Below are 18,425 nucleotides of genomic sequence, written 5' to 3'. Positions count from 1 at the left end.
CGCGAACTTTGGCCCCGGTTTGGGGTTGGTGTAAGGTTAACTACCTTACCTGTAAAACTCGTCAGTTATGGGAGACTTAAGTGAAACCTCGGATAGGCTGGTTGGATCTAATGGTAACAGACACGGCAAATGTATCAAGAATTATGATTTACGGATTTGCACCTGGAATATAAGAACACTCTACACTGCAATACAAGAAATACGTTGGATAGGATCTGGAATTTTAAAGAAAAAGAAATGCGATATTTATTACAGCTGTCACAAAAAACATCACATATTGGGATGCGGATTCGTAGTTGGTGACAGGCTTAGACGTAACATCATCTGGTAAGCCAATCAATGAGCGTTTGGTCGTTATCCGCATCAGGGCCAAATTTTATAACATCAGCCTAATATGCGCACATTCCCCAACCAATGAGGCAGAGGATTTCGCCAAGGAGAATTTCCATGATGTTCTCTACAAAGCTTATGGAGCCTGCCCACGATATGATGCAAAAATCTTGTTGGGGGATTTCAATTCGAAGATTGGTCGAGAGCAAATATTTGGAAAAACTATCGGCACCCATAGTCTTCACCACACCACCAACGACAATGGGTTCCGCTTGATCGATCTAGCGGCGTCTTGCAACATGGTCATAAGTAGCACGTATTTTCCGCACCGAGATATCCACAAGGGGATCTGGCTGGCCCCGGATGGTCGCACAACCAATCAGATTGACCATATTCTCATCGACGCTCGTCACTTCTCCAGTGTTTTGGATGTGCGTAGGTATAGTGGGGCAAATATCGACTCTGACCACTTTTTAATTGCAGTTAGGTTCAGAGCTCGAATATGCAATGTTGGAAAACTGCATACTGCGACAACGCGGAAATTCAACATTGGAAATTTGCAATCCACCGAGCTAGCCGGAGCCTTTAGAGACCGTCTTTGCGAGAAAATTAATTCCGCGCCTCATGTTTTTACGTTCGTTAATGAACAATGGAAACAGTACGCAGACATCATGAAGGGGGTGGCCAGTGATATCTTGGGTTATAAACCACCATTTTCAAGGAACCCTTGGTATGATGATGAATGTTCGAGGTTGACGGCGGAAAAAAATTAGGCATACAGAAGAGCGATGCAACGGAAAACTAGGGCGGCACAAGAGGAATATAAGGCAAAGAGACGAGAAGAAAAGATGGTCCTTAGGAGAAAAAAACGGGACCACGCGAGATCTCAGCTCTTGGATATAGAGAAACATAGAGACAGAGCGGAAGTAAGGAGCTTTTATAGAAAAACAAAACAGCTCTCAGCTGGATTCAAGCCCTACATATGTGCTCTGGACGATGGTGCGGGAAATTTGGTGACCGATGAGGAAAGGATATTGCGGGCGTGGAAGCAGCATTTCGAGCGACTGCTGAATTCGGAAAACACCGAAAGCGATGCATCCACAACAAACACTCCTGTTAACAACGAAGAGGTAATTCCACCTAGCCTCGAAGAAGTCAACAACGCCATTCAAAAGCTCAAGAACAATAAGGCGGCTGGTTCCGATGGCCTGCCAGCAGAGCTGTTCAAAGCTGGGGGTGGTGTACTGGTTAGGAGCATGCACCAGATCATATACCGCATTTGGATGGAGGAAAGCATGCCCGACGAATGGGGTGTTAGCATCATAAGACCAATCCACAAGAAAGGTGAGACCACGTCCTGCAACAACTATCGTGGAATATCCCTAATAAATATCGGATACAAGATTCTATCCAACGTATTGTGCGAACGACTAAAGCCACTCTGTAACAACGTGATAGAAAACTATCAATGTGGTTTTTGACCTGGAAAATCTACCACCGACCAGATCTTCGCACTTCGTCAAATCCTGGAGAAGACCCACGAATTTCAAATCGATACTCACCACCTATTTATCGATTTTAAATCTGCCTATGACAGCATACATCGCGCCGCACTATATGAGGCGATGGCAAAATTTGGGTTCCCGAGCAAAATTATTCGCTTATCTCGGATTACGCTAGAAAATACTTGATGTTCGGTGACAATCGGGAAAAATACATCGGAAGTATTTCGCACGTGTTCCGGTTTTCGCCAGGGGGACGCGCTGTCATGCGACTTTTTCAATCTTGTGCTGGAACAAATAGTGCGTCGCGCGGGTATTAACACCGAAGGCACTATCTTCTTTAAATCCGTGCAGCTGTTGGGTTTTGCTGACTACATCGACATAGTCGCTCGCTCGCGACGAGCGGTCATCGAAGCTTTTACAAAGATTGATCAGGAAGCAAAAAAGTGGGTCTGAATGTTAACGAAACTAAGACAAAATATATGCTGTCAACCACCAAGGCGACCACTGTCCATCATATTGGTCAAAACATCACGGTTGACTCATATAATTTTGAGGTTGTTAAGGAGTTCATCTACCTGGGAACTAATGTAAATTCTGCCAATGACATCAGTGTGGAGGTGCGACGTAGAATAACCCTGGCAAATCGCTGCTACTTCGGGTTTGCGAAAACAACTGGGTTCAAAACTCCTATCCAGAAACACTAAGCTGCAGTAGTACAAGACGCTCGTTCTTCCGGTCTTACTTTATGGCTCGGAAGCTTGGACACTGTCTAGGACAAATGAGCAATGCCTTGGTGTTTTTCAATGCCGAGCTGTATCAGGACATTGATATAGTCAGCAAAATCAAGATAAAGAGACCACACTGGTTGGGGCACATTGCACGAATGTCCGAAAGCGCCCCAGCAAGGAGAGTGTTCGAATCCACACCCGAAGGAATGAGACGTCGAGGTAAGCCGCATCTTCGTTGGAGAGACGAAACTTCGGCGGATTTGGAAAGACTTCGTGTCTCCAGCTGGAGAAGAGCCGCCCAGGACCGCGGCAGATGGAAAAAAATGATAAGTCAGGCTCAGGACCTTCATGGTCTGTAAGGCCTAGTAAGAAGATTAGTGAGAGGAGATTTTAATTTATAAAAATTAGTTAAATTAGATTGACGTAGCACGTGTGTTACAAACGCTGTTTTTATTATTAAATGAGATGGTGGGAAATTTATAAAAACGTCATGAACTTTTTTGACATTTTCAGTTTTTTCTTTGTATCCACGCTAGGAAGCGTAATTGAACTATTTTTGGAGAGATATTTGTCGATCTATCTGTCTGTTAGTCTTTTTGTGCAGATTAGTATCTCAAGTTCGGCTGGACTGATTTTCACGAAAATTGATATTTTTGCTTTTTTCAACGATGAAACAGTTTGATCAAATCTTGAGATATGGTCAGGTCTTTGGAACTGGATCTCAAGATTTATGATTTATTCTTCGGGGTTCAAAAACCACAGTAGCGATGACATTTAGTATTTTAGTTCTATTTGATACTGGAAATAACTGAGAAATTTTTAAATGAATTCGGATAGCATAAAGTGAAATTCTACAAAGAGCCAAATTCACATTTAATTAGGTTAACCTGAATCTTACTAAAATCCATAAAATTTAAAGGAAGTATTTAAAGAACATTTTCATGTTCTTATGAAGTATTTTTGCTAAAGTAGGCAATTGCCTTGCGGTCGAATATAATCTGAGCATATCAGATTTTTTGTACATACATGCTGTTATAATAGCCTTGCTATGATTTCCAAAATCAAGGACGTTGCTTTGGATAATTCTACATAATTTTTTATAAGAAGCCGGGTAGAACCTCATTAATTTCTTCAGTTAGATGTTGAACAACTACCATATATGTCACCAATTACAAAATTGCGGTATACTTGTTTTAATTGTAATTAATTTCTAACAAACATCACTACAAATATTATAAAAATTTTCATTGAATTTTACCCTTATTATTATTTAAAAAGTAATTAATTCATGTATTTTTTTGTTTGATTAAAAATATTTAAAAGAAATTATTATATTTAATGTTTTTTTTGTATTATAAAACTTACTGTTCTCCTATATAGTAGAAAATTTATTAAAATAATATTGTATATGCTAAAATGTTAGACTATAACTATATAAAAAAAGAAAACTAGTAAAAGTTACAATATTGTAAACTTTATTTTAAATTCTAACTTTAAATCATGCTTTTTAAAATTTCCTTTACTACCATAAAAAAAATGTAATTATGTAAGAAAAAATTTTTAAATTAACTATTATACGTGTAAATTTATTTTTAATTTTTGAAATTAGAGATGTGATTCGTATAACTTTTCTTAAGAATTTTAAATACACTTGATCAAATTTTCTAGGAAGAGTTTGGGAATCGAGATAAGAAATTTATTATCCAAATTAGTATTTTTATGTATAAAATTATAAAATTTGTATTTTAATTTGTAGTACTGTTACTGACTGTGACATAAGATTGTTCAATATATTTATGATTATACATTCCTTATATCCTCTGTTAATTTGCATCCTTCAGTTAGTTAATCAAAATTAAATTAAAATTTTGTAATTCATTATGGAATTTTAAATCGAATCACATCTCCTGTATAATATATAAAATAAATATAAATATTATGAAACTAAATATATTCTAAATGGATTTGGTTTGTAAATGTGTTATACTTTATATGAGTATATCTATTAAACTCATCAACCATATTACAATCATAATATTATTTGTGTTATAAAAAATGTATATATTGAATTCGTTTCTAAGGGGTGGTATTCAAAAATTATGTGTTCACTAAAAACGATTATCATTAAATCGGGAAACCAAAAAAAAAAATAAAAAAAAAATCATAATAAAAAAAATTCAAATTACTATCATGAGGATTAACTGAAGAGGAACTGAAAGGACAAAACATTGTTAAAGGGCTTGTCTTTCATATTATATAAAAATCGTTAAATCCGATATTTTCCAATTTCGTATTTAAATTACTTCAGTATAAAAGGTGTATAAATATTTAATGAAAAAAAAAAACAAAAGAAAAAAAAATATAATTTTCTTATTTGTCAAAAAGAAAAAAGTTTTTGTGTCATTTTAAATGTGGCATTTATTTCGTGTTACAAAGAAATTAACGAAAATCAAAACAAATGTGATATTCGCACGTAATTGCAATTAAATTTATTCTATTTTATTTTGTCTCTCTGTCTCTATATATTTGGTCTCTTTCTATAATATTACTAATTTTGACTTTGTCTTTCTCTTATCTTCTATTTTTTTTTGTGTTTTGCTGTTGTTGTTTATCACCGGAAGAGTGTTTTTATTTTTGTTGGTTTCTATCTTTAGTAAAACGACGGCAGGAAATTCATTTGAATAATTTGAGGAAATAATGTCAGATATTTTTTTGAGAATCAAGAGTATGTACATACATATGTATGTATAAAGAATAGTAAGACATGTAAGAAAAAAAGGTGAAAATCAGCATAATGTTAGACAGAGACAGTGTTACAATAACATTGAAGGTTTTATACAAAGATTTGAAATAAAAAAGCTCCTGAGTTCTCTATTTCTGGTTAATTTTTCATCTACATAATACTTATATAATTCTATGGGACCACACAGAATTATTCATTTTCGTTTATTTTTAGACCATTGAAATCTAAAAATTGAATAATTTGAATGAGAAAACTGAAGATTTGAATAATTAAAATTGAAAGTTTTACTTCATTTTCTTTTATTTTTAAATTTGTTGAGGCTTAAAAAAGAACTGGTTATTAAAATCTATAAGTGTGACCTTTTGCTGGTCATAAATGATGAGCTTTAACAAATTAATCGTTTTTATGTAAATTGACTGTGAAAATCATTAAATTTTGAAGTAGTACCTTCTCTTAAACGTGTATGGATTTGGAAGATGGAAAAGAAGCGTTATTATTGATAAAAAACCAAAATAAACAAAACCTTCGCTGTTAGGGCAATAAATTTTATATTTACAAATAATTTTAGCATATTAAGTTAAATTGGGAATTCTGAATTTTAGATATGTTATCAAAAAAATAAAACAGGGTACGAGGAAAAGGGAAGGTAAAAAGGAAAACCAATTTCGTATAATTGAGAAAAAAAGAGCCAATTTTTTTAGAAAATGACACAATTGAGTCCCGGAAATAATTATATGAAAAATAAAGCGTTCTTTAAATATTCCGAAGAAAAAGAAACAGAAATAATAGAAATAGAGTGAAAAAAATCAAAAATAAATAAAATCATAAAAGTAAAGTTAAAGTTGAAATTAGAGAATATAGAGAATGTGCTAGAGTGTATAGAGTAAAGAGTGGAATTAAAAGTATAGATAGTATGTATAGAAAGAGACATCTAAAAAAGGTGAAGAACTAAATAATTATTGAAAAAAATGAAATTAAAATTAAAAAAGAAAGTTTTTTTTAAGGTATTTGTAAATTGTTTTGAAAATGTACCATTGAAATTTAATTAACCAAATTCTAATTGCAGCAAAATTGTAAAAAAAGAAAACACAAACTTTGGAACTGCAATTTTTGGTTTTGAATTTATGTCGCATTTTAATGTAAACCCAATCAAAGCCGGGAAACTATAAATATGTGCGGCTATTGAAGTTTTTCAAGAATTAAATTATGATATTGGGCCTCCAAATTTTGGCGTTATAAATGACTTTACAGACAGTACACGTACTGTTTAGATTATGAATTGCCTTTTAAAAATTAAATGATAATTAGGGTAACTAATTAAGTACTCTAAAATTTTCAAAAATTTCCCAATTTCTACGATTGTTGTTACACACAAAGTACATTTTCAAACAATTACAGAAAATGTGAAAGTTATGCGATTGAAACTACAAGAATACATAAATAATAATAAAATCGATAAAAAATTAAAATAAATTTGTTAACAAATAAAAAGAAAAAATTTTAAACTAACTACCATGGTATTTTGCGGTTCTTATAAAATATTTAACAAATTATAATTAATAATAAAATAAAATATATATAAATAGAATAAATATATAAAAATTATTAGAAAATATAGTTATAAAAAAATTATTTATAGAGAAAAATAAAACAAAATTATTAAAACCGTTTGTACGTATGTTTATATAGAGAAAGAAAATCAGTAGATCTTTTAGCGTTCCGTTCTTCGCAGTCTCACCTGACTGAGACTCCTAAAGCTACTTGAGCTGGCACTTCTAGCCTGAAAGAGAGAGACGGAAATATTTAAAAATCGTAATAGAAATTTTTTTTTCTATTTTATTTTTTTTTTTTGTGTTTTTCTAATGTACTTATGTTTTATAATATAGTTTAATGTATAATTATATTAAACTACCAGTATATTATATTGATATATAGAATGTATAACAGTGTGTGCTTATATAAAAATGTTTTTGTTAAAATTTTACTAATATTATAAATATGAGATTTTTGAGCGAATGTGGCATATATGTATTGGTATTTAATAATAAAATATTTTATAAGAGAAAAAATAACAGCACTAATTAATTATTAAATTTCTAATGAGAATTTCAAGTACATATTTAAATTTTTTCTCTCCAATTTTGATAGATAAATATAATATATAATTAATAAAATAGCCGATAGGTGGATGCCTCCTTTTTGGCAGGTGAGTTTTAGCAAATTGTTTTTCATCAAATTTATTTGTTTGTTGCATAATGAAAAAATTTTTGGATAAATTTTTTTCTAATTGCTTATATTTTAATTGTGAAAGACTACATTAATATAAAACTATATAGAAGGAATATTGTGAATATTTTATTATTTTTTTCTATTCTTCGCTTTAAACTATTTAATAATATAGGGTACGGGAGGGGGAAGACATTAGCATACTACAAAAAAAAAATTAGCTTATAAAAATTTCTTTTATAAGGAGTTGCTTTTGTTTTATCTTGGTAATATTTTAATAATTATAAATGCGAAATTTATGTAAGAGGAATCTATGTAAAAATAATGAAGATTAATGTAGTTTTTAAGGCGAAGTTTATTATTCTAATAGACCACTAAATTTTTATGTTAGAATTGTGCGTATTTAAAGTATATAAAGAATTTAGAAACCATAAGTAAAATAATTTTAAATAAATTTTTAAAAAAAATAAAATTTTCAAAAATAAAATAAATATTTTTGTTATTAATTAAATAATATTACAAACTTCCAATTGAAATTAAATTAAAAAAATTTTTTTATAAATAATTAAAAATGTTTTTCACCTACACGATAGTGATTTTTCTACATATGTAAAGGACTAGTCCTCTAATTTAATGATAATAAACCGATTATAGTTTATAAAATTCTATACCAATATCTATAAGAAATTTGTAAATTAACTAATTTAATGTTTTGCAATGGTTGATGAGTTTATGGTTCAAGAACCAATTAAAAACGAAATGCAATTGTTATTTTTACAAACAGTATTTTCGTAATTTAAAAAATTTCAAAGAATTTACGGAAAATTAAGTCAAAACTTATTTAATTTAATGAGAATAACATGAATTTCAGTAAACTGGTTTTAGTTGTAATTATATTTATACAACGATGCCTGCAATTCAACTTCGAAATTAATATAATTTCTCTGAAATAAATAGAATATCTACTTGCTATTCAATCATGTATTATTCTTTCATTACCATTAGTTCATTTAAATAATAATAAAGGATATTTTTCCTCCCGTATAATACTTTAAATTTTAATTCAATTTAATTTTTTAATTAATTGTAAATAAAATGGTTCAGTCAGTATTTAATTAAAAATTTATAACTTTCAGGATCGAGTCCTTTATAAATAAAGAGATTAAAATCCTATCAGAATCATTTATTGTAAAATAAGGAATTGAAAAAAAAAAACAATAATGGTATTAATTGCAAAAAGGATTCAAATAAATGCTGGTCAGATAATTATATATGTATATATATTTTAATACGTTAATTAAAATGGACAACGGGCTTTATAAATTTTTATAGTAGACTTCCTTTTTTCCCAATTAAAGTAAAATTAAAAGTTACTTAAAATTGATGTATTCGTTTTTCTTCTTTAAATAAATTGATTTATCAGCATTAAAAACTGGAAATTTTCTAATTATTTAAATTGTAAATAAGAAAAATTTTATTTTGGAACAAAATCTATTCATTTCTTGTATTTGCTGCTTATATAACAAAACTATAATTGGATTGGAATTCTCATAATGGAAAAAAAATCATATTTTTATGCTAATAATCATTTTTATTTGTGTACACTAACAATAAATTACAAAAAAAATTTATGTAGGTAAGTATTTTTAATTACTTGAATTTCAATACTATTATATATGAAATGTTGATTAATCCTTTATGTTTTCCATACACAAAAATATTTCTAGAGCAAGATTTAAGGGAGCAAAATCAATTTTCATATTTTCATAATAATGAAAATTGAGATTTCTGGTAGTATATTGACATTGTCAATCGATATAGTTAATTATGAGTATTGGAAGTTTATTGCAAATTTGCTCCATTTTTTGCAGTAGGAACAAAATTTCAGAAATATTCTAATATGAAACAGGTTAGCATTAATGTACAATTTTTGTTTTAAGGTAATAATCAAACAGTTTGTTAATTAAAGTTTTTTAATTTTAAATTTTCTTTGATTTACTAGACATGGATGTTGGCAGAAATTAATTTATGCAATTGAAAATCCAATTTTAAAGTTATTTTCGTTTAGTTATTGTGATCTATTTTTTGTTGTGATATTAGAAATAATTGCGGAAATATTTAATATTGTGATGTTTTTAATTAAGAAATGTATTTCTGGTTTGTTTAAATTAAAATTCAAAATCTTTGAAAAAAAGTCAGGAAGATTAAAATAATGACGTTCGTTGAAAATTGTTAAGATTTTATGATATTAATTTAAATCCAGCATTTAATAACTTGAATATTCTAGCATTTGGTAATTGAATACAAAATGTTAGAAAAGAGCTTCATATGTCAAAGATTAAATTGAAAATTTTTAAATTAAAAATGAAAATTTACATGCATATACTCATTCCAGATATCAGATCTCATTCTAATTTCAAATAGTACAGTGTTACTAGAAATTAATTACACATATCAATGTATAACTATAGAGAAATTTCAAAAATTTTTATCTAAAAGTAATTTATTTCGAAATAATTACATTCAAATGTTATAAATTTTATTTCTGTCACAATTTTCTCATTCACTTACAGATTCATATTCTAATAGCTACCAGGAAAAATTTTATTATTATATACTTCCTTTAACTTTCAGAACTACTTACATACATACACTTATACAGATAGAAATCAAATTTGAAATTCAATTCGAAGTATAAACCAATATGAATATTGTCTTAATAAATCATAACATATTTGTTAAAAAAAAAAAATCTATTTTTTTATTCGATAAAAATTTATGTTAGAAATAACAAAAAAAACAGAAAAGAATAAAAAATAAATTGATAATAATAAAAAGATAAAAGAATTCCTTTTTCATTTTTGTATACATAAAAAAAAAAAAATTTTCAAGTTGAAATTTTTCCCATTTTCCTAACACAAAGCGCAAAAAAAGAGAAATCACTTGTATTTGTATAGATCACAAAAAAAAAACAGAGAAATTATTCTAATGAGACTCGATAGTGAAATGCGAAAAATAAAAATGTTTGTTTATTCTAAACAATAGCATACTTTTTGGAGGAAACGCTTATTCATGATATTTTTCGCAGAATATAAAAACAAAAATTTTTATAGTGTTGGAGGTTGGATGAATATTTTTGTGCTACCATATAGATTTTATTCACATATGATTTTCTTATATGATTTTTTTTCAGTTAAATTTTATTTATTATAAATAAAATGTTGAACACACACATTTATTGTTTAAAATTTTAGGTCTTATGTGTAAAGTCTCATATATGTAAGAATTGTTGTTATGCTGTTAGTTTTATTTTCACATTATGATTTTTTGTTTTGGCCTGAGATGACATTTAAGTTGCTGTATTGAATAGAAGACGCAGTGATTTGGCTAAAATCAGAATAGAAAAAAATTTGGTTTTTAGTTTGTTTCCTTTATTTTGCAATATTTTTATATTATTCTGAATTATCTTGTTGACAGACGCTTTTCTATATACATATTATTTTATATTTGATATTGATTGTATAAATTTTTATTTATTTGGAAAAATAGTTCAATTTAGATAAAATATGAGATTATTGAAGTGAATATTTTAGAGCATTCTGTTAGTTTAATAGTAAAAGAATTGTATTTCAGTATATGATTGTGCTTTTATTAAGAATTGCAGCAGGACTTGCCATAAGAAAGAGATTTTATTATCTATAAAATTATTTTAAACACATTGGCCAAGCATAAAGTTTTAGAAATTTTTTGTATGCGTTATGAATCTATGGAAAATTTTGAAAATTTTGCGAAATTTTATTTACTTACTGCCCCTTTGATTTGTCGTGTAAAAAGTTACGAATACAACAATATAAAATTGTGTTATACGCTAGGTATTTTAATTTCTTAATTATACCGCGCACTACTATTGCTTGCTCTAAAAAATAATTCAGCCAGTGATATTCATAGCAATTTATTGTAAAAATTTTTAAAATTTTTTATTATAGACACAAACCATTTGTGTAAATTGTTTTGTGTTTACAATAATTATTTTAATATTCAATTTATTACGATAATTATATCACTATAATTTAGAAGACTTTTAGAGGATAAATTTAGACTAAAATTTAGAATCTTGTTAATTTAGTATGAAATAAATGAAGAAATTAAATGCGATATTAACAATAACATTAGAATTAATTGTTCTACTTGTGCGTTTATATATAAAAGAACCAAAGAAATATTAAAAATTATGTTTGTAATAAAAATATGAATTTTTAATTTTTCTCTATATATTTTATTAAATCTACATTATAAAGAACACTATGAATGATAATTACATAAGTACAGACTACTTTATATAATATAATTATGTATATATAATGTAATTATGTAATATATAAAAGCGAATTTATTTAAAATATTAATTTATTATTTTAATATCTAATTAAATATTTTTCAATAATATAATTTTAATTTACATACATATATACTTTTAGGTTAATTACAAATATACATACATATATAAGTATCTTATGAATTACATATAAACAATTTAATATTTCCATAATGAATTTTGATTTTAATGAGAGAAATGAAAATAATGAGAAAAATTAAAACTCAATACAGAAAAAAAAAAAGAGAGAGGTTGGTAAACCAAAATAATTAAATACCTTTGATCTGGTGCGCTGTGGGGTTGGAAAATCATCTTTAGATTTTCGACGTTTATCCTTAAGGATCATACGTGCTGCAGCAAATGCCATTTTTAAATTTGTTTTACTCTTATTTTTTTTTTATTAAAGATTTTATGTATTTTTCTTTTTTCAATTAATTGCTTTCTTGTTGTTGTTTGTAATTATTGTTGATTAGTTCAGAATTTCTAAAATTTTCGTCTCAATTTTTATACAATATATTCGTGGGTATAAATTCTCTTTAGTAATAAAGTTTTAAATAAAATTTTTCGCCTCGTTTCGCTGAAGTTCGGGATTTGTTTTTATCCAAAGAGAAAAACTAACAATCCGAAGAAAATAAAAAAAAAAATTAACTAAAATTTTTTTTTGTATAGAATGATTGCATTTACAATTTTTGCACTTATTTATAAATTTTTTTTCTCTTTGTTTTTAATTTTTTGATTTTCAAATTCAAGATAACAAAAAAAATATTAAACTTGTGTATGTACAAGAGTTTTCACTCTTTTTTCTTCTCTTTTTTATTGTTTTTTAAATTTTTAACTTCGTAGTTGTTATTCTTCAACTGTTTTTTACTCAATGTTTCTGTTTTTGGGATTTTATTTATTCTTTTTTTGTTTCTTTGTTATATTTTTTTTTTGAAAATTCAACTATACATTCTCTTATGTACATATATGTATGTAAAATATAACAATATGTACAATAATTTTTCCTTTTTTTTTGTTTGTTTTTTTTAAAATTCTTTTTCTGTTTATAGAAACTTATGATAATAATTTTGTAATTTTTCTTATTTTTTTGTTCTTTTATTATTCTTTTAACATTTTATTTTGAAGAAGAATACAAAATAAAAAATATGAAAATAAAAAAGGCAAATATCCTTGAGAAAAATTCGTTATTATTTTTTGAACTGAAATGGAAGTGTTTGTGACAAGGTTGTTAAAATTTGCAATATACAATATTTATACATGAACATATATGTGTATATATATATGTATATATATTATATGGGAATTAATATATTATTGTACATAAATGTAATGTACGGAGTATAAATGTTGTAAACAATAGAAATTAATAGTAAATATTCAAGTGCATCCTTATGATACTTACATAATAATTATTGTTTCGAGGGTAATTTTATTTTTTATTTTTGAAATTCATAATATGCATGTAGTTTTGTTACCATTGTATATAATTTTAGTTATTTCGAAAATTCATTTCGAAAATTAAATCTATTGTGTGTCTAAAAACAAAACTTTATAAAAATTTTATTGATTTATATTTTTCTCTGTGTAATAGTTTAATGTTGAAAGTACTTATTGTATACCAAAAAAATACCTGCTTTTAGTTATAGTTGAGTATGTACTTTTTTTGGGTTTTAATTCTAGGCTATAATAAGCCTGTAATATAGTAAAGTGCATTGCTTTAAAAAAATTCCATAGGTATCAAAAATATTTTGAATACAAATTAATATTTTTGTGTTCATTTTGAAAAAAAAGAAAAAAATATGTGGAAATTTTTTTTTGTAATAAATTATAGAGTGAAATAGTTTCCGTTTTGAAAAAGGAAAATTACAAAAATTTATTATAAATGTGCAAGTTTTTATTACAAAATATAGAAAAATTTAAAATAAGTTGTTTTTTGTTTTTAGTGAATAAAAAAATTCAAAATAATTTACAACATAGAAAATATTTAGTGTTTTCAGATATAAAATAATTGTGTGTGTATTCAATATGTAAATTAGAATTTGAAGGTTGTTTTTTTTTTCTATTATAAAAAATTCTGATAAATGTGAATTTTCCTATGGAAATATTTGATTTTTGTCATGATTACACAATATATACGCTATTGTAGTCTATGAATAAAATGGTCTATTGTAATTTGAGAAACTACGCTATGATGTGTGCAATTTTTAATGTAGGCAATATATATATATATATATATATTGTTTTGTGGTAATATTTTTAATTTTGATTTTGAAAAGTAAAACTATTCACGAAATTAATTATGACCTTTTAATATTTAAGTAACTAAAAATAATTTTTCTATTGAGAATGATCTAGTTTACTAATATGTAATTGAGTACAGAATATTTTTGTTTACGAATAAAATTTTATATTAAAATATCTTTAAGCTATTTTCAGCTATTTTTAGCTATTTTTTCACTTTAACCGTAAGTAGATGGAAATTTTATTTGATTATAACACAAATGTGGAAAATTTAAAATGGATAAAAATGGTCTTTAAATAAAAGACTGTAATAAATTTTTTTTTTTTATTTATAGCTATTCAATTTCAATAGATTTGTGGTAAAAGAATTTTTGAAAGTAAATTGAGTTTTTAATCTTTTATTTGAGGTGTTCATTTCAATAGTAAATTCAATTTTCATTCGATATATAATTAAACATTTGCTTAAAAACGAAATACGATAAGAGATTATTTCAGTTTTATTGAATTTTTTTTTTACATTTTACATTTTGTTTTTTATTTGGCTAATCTTTACAATAGCATTCATGTATACCAGTAAATATAAAAATATAAAGGTTTAATTTAAAATAAATATTAAAAAAAATTCGGAACTGCGTTTCTCTTTTTGAAATACGAGCAAATATACGAGTAATAGAGTAACCAGATAAAAAAATTTTTTGATATTAAAGCTCAAAATATATCAGGTACCCTAAAAGTATGCAAAATTTATTGAATTTTAAAATTTTGCAGAAAATTTTTAGTGTTGACGCATTTTGTGATTATGATCGCAAAACAAACTAAATATTTTTTTTTTTTAGATTTTTGTCACATACACTCAAAATATTTCAAATTTTTTTTTTCAAATTTTTATTTTTATTGGAATTTATTACATTATAAAACTTTAACATGTTACACTAGTGTTTTGAAATTTTCACTCTTCAATTTTTTCAACTGTTCTCTACTTTAATTTTAAAATTTATTCGTGAAAATTTAATAAATTTTTTTTAAATTTACTATTGAATAGGATAAATTGAACTGAAAAGGAAAATTATGATTTTGAAAGTCAACCACAGAAAATACAAAAATTGTTATTGTTGTGCTTTTCATCGGATTCTTGAATTTATATGAATTTTTTTTTTTAAACGAAAAACTCAATCATGCAATCGTGACGTTGCACGCGTTTTTTTGTTTTGCTAATATTTTTTTATTTTTTTCCTACTTCGTTTTTGATTTGAGTGTTTTTGCTTTGCCTTTTGTGATTTTGTATTCACAATTTGTGTATAGAATTCATTTAACTATTATAATTTAAGTTAAAAATCAGTTGTACTGGATTTTTAATTAAAATGAACAATAATGGTAAAAAATTACTGTATTAATTTAAAATTTTAATTCATTGGAATTAAAAAGCTTTTCGTAGTTTTTGTTTTTTGTTTTGTTTATAAACAATAAAATTTCTTAATGCAAGTATGTAAGTATGTGTATGTATAAATTCCATTTAATTATAGCGTTCGAATTTGGTTTTTCTGTACATGCGTTTTTTTTGTGTTTCGTACCTTTTATGATTTTTAATAATTCACAATATTTTTAAATATTTTTATATTTTACATTTTATTATACAATTAAATTCAATTCGTAAATCGTAGTTGGCATCTTGATTAATTAATTGTTTTTCGTATATGCAAACAATATAATTTTATTGACAAATGCTCCAGCAGTATATTCCAAAAGAATCGATTTATCGTCAATCGATTTGGATTTTCTTTTTGATTTATTGATGAAGTTGATTACTTTGTTTTTGTTTTTACTGATAGATGGTGCACTATGATAAATGACGTATATCTTTACTCTATTATATTTTACGATTTTGTTCGGCTTTTGCTTTTTAATTATGTATAAGTATAAAATTTATTTTGTAATTTTTTTTTTGTTTTTACAAATTTGTACAATATTAAATTTTATATAATGTAAAATAATTGTTTTTTTTTTTTTTTTAATTTTAATAATTAATTGTTATAAAAGTTAATTTTTTAAAGTAACTGAGATTTGTAATTGAATATTAAAAATTAAGAGAAAAACAAATAAAATTAAAACTAAGAAAATTTTTAAAAGCAAAAATTACATGCTAGAACAAGATTATTGTATTGTATACATATTTGTTTGTATTAGTGAAAAGGAACAATAAAATTAGTTTTTGGTATTTTAAATTTTACAAGTGAAATTTTTAATTTCAAATTAAGGATATTTTTTAAAAGTATTTTTAATTTAATTAAATTATTTAATAAAAGCATATAAAATCATAATTGAAATTCAGAAATTAGTTAATCAAAAAATTTTAATTATTTTTCTTTTCGAACTTTAATTTCTTAAATTATAATAGTTTATTTTGATTCAGATGGTTTAAAAATATTTGTAATGAATAATTCTAAATGAAGAAATTTAATTTTGTTTTCTTCAATTTCTTATGGGCTATTTATTAATGCAGTTATGTAATCTGAAAAGTAATTTCTTTTAAAAAATCTTAAATTATTTTGTTATCGAAAAGTAAATCAGAATATGTGAATAACATGTATGATAGAAATTGGGCTTGTTAGTCGTATAATTCATTGGTTTTCTTAAAAAGGTACCACGTTTTTTTATTTTTCTTCAAAAATTTGATGTGATTTTTAATATTTTATTAAACTTATAACAAAATTTCGACTGACTGCAATTCATCTTAGCAGTGTTTTAGTTCAAAAATTGATGTTTGTGTTGTTGTTAATGAATTTGTTTATAAGGATGATTTTTCACCCAAGTTGTTGCGAGGGAAGCAGAAAATTCAGTCTAATTTTTTGAGATAAAAAGAATACATAATAATTTTTTGCATAAAAATGTATTTCAACTGCTTTTAATTTTTTTGTAACTTTGAATAGTTTTTCTGAAGTCTTAAAGGGGGAATAAAATAATTATACAATTTAATTAAATTATCATATCATTGGTATTATGGAAGAGTCACGAAACTGTGTTTATTTGTGTTTCGACAAAAATGCATTTGAAAATATGGTGAAATAAATATTTGAAATACGTGGTTTTTTTTACAGATAGTTTAGAAAATTCTGAATTTTTCTCTGTATATAACTCAAAACTCTCAAGAAAACAGTTTCGTGACTCTTCCACAATACCGACAATATGAAATATTAAAAATTATCTGATATAAACTGGACCTGACTTTTATGTTTCCTTACATAATTTTATACTTCCTTAATAATTTCATATTTACAAAAACAAAAAACAAAATTTGTGAATTAAAAAATTGAGATATTCTTAAGTAATTATTTTTTAATTCACATATTCTAAGTAATTATTAATTTTATTTAACATTTTCTTTTGGAAATTTAATGAATGATAATCACACAATTGAAAAATTATCTATAAATATGGCTAAATCATGTATATTTTTTATTTACCTATATATACTAGTTATTATATAATTATTATATAGTTAATTATATAATTATGAATATTTCCATGCAAATTTTCGATATTATTTCAAATATTTACATTTTAATTATTATTCTATTAAAATTTTGTATTTTTGATTTTTTGAAAAATTGCTATCTAATTTACACTTTATGATTAATTGTACATGTGATTGTAAGTGCAAATCTATTATGTGGGGTACTAGAAATGAATTTCAATTATTTTTTATGAATATTAAAAATTTACATTTTTATTTAAATATTTGATTTTTGTTATATAAAATAAAATATATTGTAAAATAATCTCGTGCATGTAATTAAAGCTTAAGAATTCAATCAAATTATTAAAAACAATAAAAATTAAGTGAAAAGAATTAAAAGAAAAAAAAATATTACTAAATAAATTAAAGGATTAAAAATTTTTATTAAAATTTTATGAACTCCAATTTATTTTAAATTTTCAGTTTTTTTTTATTATGTCTTTTAACCAATTAAATTTTTTAAATTTTTATTATAATTTTGAATAATTAGGATTTTAATGGAAAATTTACAGGGGGAAACTTAAGATTATTATGATAAAAAAATAAAATAAAATTTCAAAAAAATTCTAGATTTTTATTTTAGTAAAATGAAGAAATTAAAAAATATAAAAACTTTGAAAAGTAAAAAACAAATTTTCTTTTATACAAAATTGAACTGTTTAATTTGCAAACAATGCGATTACTGCTGAAATGCTCATTAAAAGAAATGCAATAGCAAAAAAATAATTTATTTTTATTTTTATTCTATTTTTTTTTATTAACT

General features: G+C 25.2%; 1 protein-coding gene across 2 annotated transcripts in view; it reads right to left on the bottom strand.

Moving 5' to 3' along the window:
- The window catches only part of LOC129605624 (calmodulin-A-like), a 72,539-nt gene extending 59,553 nt beyond the window's left edge, over positions 1–12,986 (bottom strand). The window contains exons 1-2 of one of the 2 annotated variants that reach the window (XM_055515501.1): positions 12,185–12,986; positions 7,045–7,086 (exon numbers count right to left, since the gene is read on the bottom strand). In XM_055515501.1, coding sequence (XP_055371476.1) covers positions 7,045–7,086; positions 12,185–12,274 — 132 coding nt within the window. In that variant the 5' untranslated portion in view covers positions 12,275–12,986. The remainder of the gene's footprint in view (positions 1–7,044; positions 7,087–12,184) is intronic. The other variant, XM_055515502.1, reaches the window with a different exon arrangement.
- Positions 12,987–18,425: the final 5,439 nt, after the last annotated feature.

Source organism: Condylostylus longicornis, unplaced genomic scaffold, assembly GCF_029603195.1.
Source record: "Condylostylus longicornis isolate FDR11 unplaced genomic scaffold, ASM2960319v2 ptg000013l, whole genome shotgun sequence".
Classification (NCBI taxonomy): Eukaryota; Metazoa; Arthropoda; class Insecta; order Diptera; family Dolichopodidae; genus Condylostylus; species Condylostylus longicornis.
Note: the sequence above shows the minus strand (reverse complement) of the source record. Positions and strands in the feature narration are given on the sequence as shown.